The 8,390-nt window shown below is 31.0% G+C and overlaps 1 protein-coding gene across 1 annotated transcript in view; it reads right to left on the bottom strand.

Annotated features, from left to right (window-relative positions):
• Window positions 1-1,813: 1,813 nt before the first annotated feature.
• Window positions 1,814-8,390, bottom strand: part of LOC136795039 (uncharacterized) — a 19,161-nt gene continuing 12,584 nt past the window's right edge. Inside the window, exons 3-5 of the mRNA XM_067050869.1 lie at window positions 3,830-3,964; window positions 2,109-2,192; window positions 1,814-1,955 (exon numbers count right to left, since the gene is read on the bottom strand). Coding sequence (XP_066906970.1) covers window positions 1,837-1,955; window positions 2,109-2,192; window positions 3,830-3,964 — 338 coding nt within the window. The 3' untranslated portion in view covers window positions 1,814-1,836. The remainder of the gene's footprint in view (window positions 1,956-2,108; window positions 2,193-3,829; window positions 3,965-8,390) is intronic.

Raw genomic sequence — 8,390 nt, 5'->3', positions numbered from 1 at the left:
TATATGAATTAAACAATTGTAAGCTCAGACAAAATATGATTATGTGGAAAAAAAATCAAATTATAAAAATACTATTACTAGTAACTACTATGAACTCATCATTTTAGCAACTCCTGTCTCATCTCCCTTGTATTTTACACTGAAAAAGTAATCTTCAAAATTAGGCAAAATTATGATGGTAAACTTACAATATAATACACACAATTAGTTTTTCGTATAAAATATTTCTAGGTATTAATATTAATAACTGACGAACAAATATGATATAATTTGAAAAACTGACCTTTTTCTGTTTTTGAATATCATATTCAAAGAAATTATCGAGATATTTAGCCTAGAAAAAAAAAAAAAATGATCTCAAATCACAATTTACTCTATACAACAAATATAACCTTGAAACATGAAAAAACAGTGAAGATTATAAATCTTAAAGCATTACAGGTATAATTACAGTTACATAAAAATTAATAACAGATATTTAAAAAAATAAAAATAAAATAAACTGTTTTTAGTAGGAGAAACCTTTTTCATAATGGTAGAAGTATAATTTAAAAAAAAGAAAAAAAAGAGAATCTCATTCTTCTGATATTAATTCATATTGGACTGAAAAATCTATTCAGTGTTCCAGGAGAAGAAATGGCAATATTGAAGTAATTTTAATATTGTAGAGTATATTACATGTACTTAATAGGGACTAACAAGTCTACTGAGTATTAAATGAAATTACTTGCTGCGCTGAGAAAAAAAAAAAAAAAAGCAACAAGCCTAAAAATATCTCAAAGTTTAGAATAAAAAAGTTAATAAAATGTATGTGCTATTATCAAAATTGTAATTATATCCATGCCGGATTACAGTTAGAACTCAGAATAGCTGGCAGCCTTTAAATTAGTTATTTTCCCTTATTAACTAATTCATTATATAAAAATTTAAATGGTTCCTAAAGGTATATATATATTCATAAAAAAAAAAATATTTTCCAGAGATTTCTGATCTGGCTCTGTTTAAAGGTTAAAACAATGCAGAAAAGATTGTGAAAAACTAAAGAAAGTGATTTTAATCTTAGATCATAATTTAACAGGACTAAATGGATGTATTTTACATGAGCTTGAAATGAAATCTATGCATCCATGAATTAGACAACCTAAAAGCTATATTAGCAAAAAATTTAACAATAATTTGGGAAATTATTTCATATTCCAACAACAGAATACCAAATTAAGTGGGCAAACACACTTCTGAGACTAAAATTTTAACAATAACTTTCCACTCACGTAAACCTCTTCAAAGATTCAATTGGTGGTGGCCCTGAAACCTTTTGAAAAATATATTTTATAAGCTGTGAAGTCTTGGCAGAGGCCAGTTATTCCACTTATATGATCTGTAGCTTTAAGCTTATTCACTGGTATTGTTCCCACTTCTTCATCCTCAAATGTGAGGAAGGAGCTTTTTATGTGGAGTTCACAGGCTGAGTGTAAAATATATTAGATTGAGATTTAGAACTTGTATATTTTTCTTCCATTATTTCATATTCTTATTATTTTTTATTTTGAATATAAGGCATGAATGTAAAAGGGCTACTATTCATTTCCCAGAAGTAGCACATGGAAATATTTTATTCAAAAACATAACATTATTTTTTTTTTACAAATTATTACACAATTAAGATAAAAGTTACTAAATATTTCCATATTTTAAAATATCATAGTTTTAAATAGGTAATAGTTCCAGATAAAATTTAATCACCCCAATTCAATACTGATTATACATTTTGTTAAATGATGGGTAAAAGTTTAGCAGTAAGAATACTTCAATAAGGCAAGTCAGAATTAACTATTCCTAACTAATACTGACCGTACAATGTATACAAAGTTTGAGATTGAATAATGGGTGAAAATTTTCAGTACAATTAGAGCATACCAAGCAGAAATTATAAGGATCTTTCCTCCTTTCTACATCTGCAAAAAAAAAAAAAAAATGTAAAATTAAAAATTATTAGCTAGTCTTTTGATAGTTATAAAACAAAGATAGATTTAGATGGAGACACATAAATAACCATGGGATAAACTTTAAATCCAATATAAAAAATGCATTTATATGTAAAAGATTACCTAAAGTCTCCTTATCTTTTTCTTCATTTCTAGACTTGATTTTTTTAATGAACGCCCACATGTGATCTGGAATGCTCAAATTACCTATAAAATACAATTAACAGTAGAATAATTGGTGTTTTTGAGTCCACAGTATTTTTTTGTTGTTTATATATACACTCCTCGTCAAAAAAATCACAGCTTAGAATTTAAATTTTTATTCAATTTTGGAGCATAAGCCATGTATTATTCTGTTTGTAAGCATAATGATTAGACATATGAGAGCTAGAAGGGATTAGTCATATCATTGCTGCTTACTATTTGTCAACAAACTACGATTTAAATGTTTTTTGAGATTGAATTAGATCCCACCTTCAGCAATTAACCTTCTAATGATAATGAGTCATTGAAAAGTCATGTGATTCAGGAAGAATAATTACTCTTCAAAAATAAGGAGAATGTTGTGTTACATTGATAATTATCTTATTTATCACAACTTTAAATTTAGAATGTCCAAAAAAGGTACATACAGATTAGGAATCATTCAAGATGAGCATATTCGGGTTGTCCATAATTCATGAATCCCATTGATGACTATTTAAATTAAAATACATGTACTCAGGTAATTCGATTCAATAACTTCATTAAGAACTTAGTGTCTAGTATTCGGGAGAATAAAACCTTCAGAATTAACCGTTAAAAGAAGACTGAGAGAACTAAATCTTAGCTCCAAAAGTCAAAAAGGCCCCTTCTTACTGTAGAACACCCTAGGCAGAGACTAAGATTTGATAGAGAACACTAATCCTTGACAGAGGGACAGCTAAAGGAATTACTGACAGGTTAAGAGTTGACCCTAATAATAAAGGTCATAAAATAGTTTGGAGAAGACCATCTCGACAAATTATCAAAATAGGAGTTTCTGCTGATGATAATGTACAGAAAACAGTGAAGAGATCGGAAAATATCAAGATTTCTACAAGGAATTAAGAAATTTATACTGGTTGGTAGATATAAAGGTTTTACCAATAGTAGTCTCCAATTATGGCCTAACACCTGATGAAACCATTAACTCTAGAACAGAAGGAAATAGAAATAATACAGCAAATATTTTGTTGTGAACCGCATGTATCAAAAGAATATTTTTCAATATTAGTGAACTAGTTAATTACACTTAACCTTGACCACTGGTAAGTTAATATAGCTGGCATAAAAGTTGGTAAGAAGTAAAACAGAAATAATATAATAAAATAAAAAATAATGGATAGACAAGAATAAATGGAATGACAAATCAGGAATTGTACAACCCTTGGTAAGAGCCTAATTTCCTTAAATATATGAGTTTTGATAGATTAACATGTAATAAAAACTTCACAAGAGAGAGGGAAGTTAAAATGGAACATAGAAAAAGAAGGGTTGGTAGAGCTTAGCGAGGATAGACACTTAGTATTTCAAAGAATATACAGAAACTACTAGGTATGGAGCATTGGAGAGCAGCAGCTTTTAATAGAGGTGAATAGGAAAAGTGATTATGGAGGCCTTGACTCATAAATTCAGGCAAGGAAAGACACAAATTAATTTACTAATTAAAAACAAAATCTGTATAATGAAACATTTAATACTCATAGATATACAAGATAAACATATTAAATACATATAATGTAAAACATTATGAGATTATAGTTAATATTATTATTATACAAAAATAAAAATAATTGTGTTAAATTTCCAATGGAGTTGCTTACTTTTGATACTATTTTGGTCAATTAATTTAAAATGTTGATTAAGGTTATTATTCTCACTATCTATCGGATCCTGAGAAGTTTTATTTTGTTCATCACACATTCTTTTACATATGATGTTCTTTATGAAGTCTGGATCTAAAAAACCAAAGGAAATCTAATAAAATATAATGAAAAGTCTTTAATAAATACCTTAATTGTTAAGTCAAAACTTCACTGCTTAGACAAAAAAAGAATAATACATTTGGAGGGGAAAAAAAATCAAAATATTTCAGGTAAGAACATTATTAATTTCACAAAATACACACTTAAGAAAAAAATATATATGGCACAGCTAAAATCAATTCACTGTTTCCTGAAATGCCAACTACATTTTAGGCTAATAGCAAGTCTGGGATAAATGGACCAGGTTTTTCTTAAAATAAATTTCATGTAACATATTAATAAATTTCATATAACAGCATTGTCACTCTGAAGTTCATATATTTACTAACATTTATCATCATATATTCTCATACAATACATACTATTCTGGGGTTACTAAAGCAAAATGTATTTATTTTTGGAAAATTAATAAGTTGTTATTAATGGTTTAATTAATAATTTATGCCATCACAATAAATCTTATTTTGACCATTGAAATATTTTAAATCAAGCAGTTGACTCTGTTATCATGCTGGGGTAGTATAAAGTACTAAGTAATACTAATAGTCTTTTTGTTTGTACAAGGTAAAATTTCGCTAACCTAACTTATACAATGCTTATACTTTTTAATTCCTCTATTATTAATAGTAGTACCCATTATGAAACAAATCGTATTAGTACTTGCACTTTGTAGTTTGTATAGTATTTTTTAAATTTTCTTCAGAGAATGCCTCTTGGTAATATTTGGAAGCAGGTATACACTTAATATCAAAGTTTTTATGATAACTATATGTAACTAAAGTCTTATTTTAGGGATAACATATGGACTAAAGAGTGATAAAATGTAATAGAACGCCTAATTACTGTATTAATTTTAATAGAAAATATTTCTTTAGCAGGGCTTAGTCAACTTTTTAAAAATTTTTAATATAAAGCATAGTTCTCATTTTTTTAATATTATCACATCTACTACAATAATATAACACAACATAATATTCAATATCATAAAGAAATATTATTTTTAACATGTTATATCAACAAACATTATATGTTTAATCAGCGTTTAAAGGAACTAAGAGGAGCTTTTGGTGCTATCTAATATATAAGAATGAATTTTTGTTTGTTTGTACTTTATGCACTGCCATACTGTTCATTCATTGTGATGGGCCTTTTTGCTAAATAGTCAGGATTTTCCTGGGAAGAATATCTAGGCTGGCCCGATTTTTTTGTTAAACAAAAAAATTAAGCATTTTGGTTGTATAGCTCAAAAAGTGTACATTCTTTCCATGGCTATTATATGCCAATTGATTAGTCTCTATCTGAAGAAAAGAAAAAAATATAGAGAAGGTCAGGGTTGCGGTGAAAAAGAACAAAAGTAGTGAATAATTATTTAATTTCCGACCTTTCGCCCCACTTTGAAGGGCTTTATCAGGACTGTTAAATATAATAGCTTTACAGTTTTTTAATATCGTTCATAACCCCTCTGCTCTGCATTTTATCCAATTCCTACATTTATACAACCGTTGGAAAGCTTAATGTCTCCTCTATTAATCTACAATAACTTAAACCAAAGGGCATCTTGGTAAACTCGTAGTGCCCATGCTCAAAGGTGAATGCCGTCTTATGACGGTCTTTAGGGTGCATCTGGATCTGATGGTACCCTGCTTTGAGATTAAGTGTGCTAAATATGTTGGTTTCACCCAATCTATCTAAAATATCTTCCAGTCACCGTAAGGGATATTTCTCATCTATGGTATTGTCATTGAGTTTGCGATAGTCGATCGCCACACGATATTTCTCTACAGTTTCCCCCAGCATGATCTTTTTCTGCACCACCCGTAAGGGGCTATTGTAAGGTGATGAACTATCAACAATGATGCCTTGTTTCTTCAAATTGTCGATTTCTACTCTAATGTGATGGCGGAGTGCATGAGAATACCTTCTCTCCTTCACATATGTTACACGCTCTTGTTTGAATGGGATGTGATGCACAGCCTACCCTGTGTCCCTAGTATATCCCCCTCCTTAAAAAAAATTATCCCCGTATTCATTGGTTATAATGTCCCTCCAATTCTCTACATTCTGAATGGCCCCAACTCACGCTTTCCCTCCCCTTTTTAGAAGCCGACAATTATATTTAGAAGCAGTCTTAGAGTATTGCTCGTGCCGTGAACATCTCTGTTGTATCTCTTACTCTCTTCATGTAGTTTCTAGCGAAAAGTTCAGAGAAAATAGTAATAGATTCGCAATTCACATTAGGCTAAACCTAGTGAAATATTGTGGCCCTAGACACTCTCATTCTGGAGAAAATAGCAATAGTGAATATTGAATATATTGGTTGCTCAGTACAGGTGGACTGGAGTGGGGATTTGTTTGGCTGAGCACTTTACCTGTAAGTGGCTGCGTAAACAAACTAACTGTTGCCTTATTATTATTATTTACCTCTTCTAGTCCTTTAAACTTCATTCATTTTTTTTTAGTTAAAAAATTCTATTCGATTTAAGATGGTGATTTGTAAAAGCTGCAATAAATCAATTGCGAGAGAAGATAAATCGAAAATTTTATGTACCAATTGTCAAAATATATACCATATTAAATGCATCAAAGTTAAAAGCTCAGAGCCAGACATCATTAAAAAATTGACTTGTGTGGAATGTGAATTAGGGAGGGTCCAGCACCTTAAAAGGCAATGAACCCAGCTCAATGATTCATCTCTTAAAGGGCCTAATCGAAGAAGTTAAAGAAATGAAGGCTAAGCTTCAGGGCATTGAAGAGCTTAAAGACATAAAGGACTCTCTTCACAAGCAGTCCAAGCTTTCCTTTGAAAACATGGAAAGGCTACAGAAGATTGAAGCACTCCTGGAGCAGCAGAAAAATAAAGTGGAGGAATTATCCATTGAAAACAAAAACCTCAAAGTTAAATTATCAAACCTAGAGGGTAGACTTAATCAGGTGGAGCAATATAACCTAAAAAACACTTTAGAGATTAGAGGCATCCTGGAGAAGCAGGAAGAGACCGTGATCAGAACGATTCTCAGTATTGGTGCAGGCCTGGGCGTGAAACTGTGTTCGGACAATCTGGACCACGCGGTAATATTAAATAAATAATAATAGATTCCTTTTTTCTATCATTTATATTCTTTTACATATAGCCTTTTGTTTTTTATATTCTACCAAATACTTCATATTCCTGTTTTGTTTTTTTTAATTTCTTAAAAGCCTTTCTTTGATGTTGTATGGCTTTCTTAACCACTATAACCACTGTTGAACTAGGGAACAGGCAGCCTTTTGAGGTAGTCATTGTAGGATTGAAGTTTCTGCAGCTGTGAGTATAGTTTCAGTTATAGCTTTGCATCCACCATCAATAGTTAGGCTACTAGGGGGATCTTGTGGCATGCCAGCTAGCGAAGTGAATTTAGACCAATCTGCTTTTTCTACGATCCATTTAGGTATATTAGAAAAAACAGTACCATAAAATAATCCAGTCTTTACCCAATCACTTTTTAATATTTACAGATGGATCCAAATCAGGCACATTCGCCTTTGTAACTCCAAATACTACCCACAATTATAAATTGCATCAACATTGTAGTATATACAGCAGAAAGCAAAGCAATTGCAATGGTACTGAGATAAATAAAGAGCTTACCAATTTAAAATGTGATTATTTTCAGACTCACTGAGTGGCCTGTAAGCTTTGAAGAGCATGTATCCAGAACACCTCAGACTTCATTATGTTCTAAACAAATTTTAAACGATGATGGAAAAATTATACTGTTGATCTGGTCACCTAGTCATCACTGGGATTAGAGGCAACAAAATGGCTGATAGGGCGGCAAAACAAGCGCTCTCTCTTCCGGAACATAATAAAGCTTCCTTGACAGCGTTGGAGCTCACACAGCCACTAAGAAAGGCCGTATTATAGGAGTGGCTGGCACAGCAGCCCGCCATATAAATTGAAGGCGATCAAGAAAAATGTCAAAGCATAGAGTGGCTCCAGTCATGGCTACCGCAGAGATGAGGTTGTAGTGACATGCCTAAGACTAGGGGACACGAGGCTCACGCATCTTCACTTAATTACAAAGGAGGATTCACCCAGATGCCAGAAATGTAATATAAGAATAACAATAAATCATATCTTCAGAGAGTGTGTTTTTTACACCAGAAGAATAAATAAACAGGGTATACCTTCAAATGTATCAGTGGTCTTGGGAAATGGGAAAACATTTAAAGAAGATTATGTCTTTTCTGAAAAAACAAGGACTATTTGAAATATGTAATATATATATATATATATTATTGACAATAATTTTGTCTTCTTTCAATATAATAGGATCTTGATATATATATATATAAGTTACGGACTGTCAGCTGACAGGTCCATATCAGCTGATCGAGAACAGCTGACCGATTGTATATA

Source organism: Halyomorpha halys, unplaced genomic scaffold, assembly GCF_000696795.3.
Source record: "Halyomorpha halys isolate HHAL.00 unplaced genomic scaffold, Hhal_1.1 Scaffold1764.1, whole genome shotgun sequence".
NCBI lineage: Eukaryota > Metazoa > Arthropoda > Insecta > Hemiptera > Pentatomidae > Halyomorpha > Halyomorpha halys.
The sequence above is the reverse complement of the archived record's forward strand: the minus strand, read 5'-3'. Positions and strand labels throughout refer to the sequence as shown.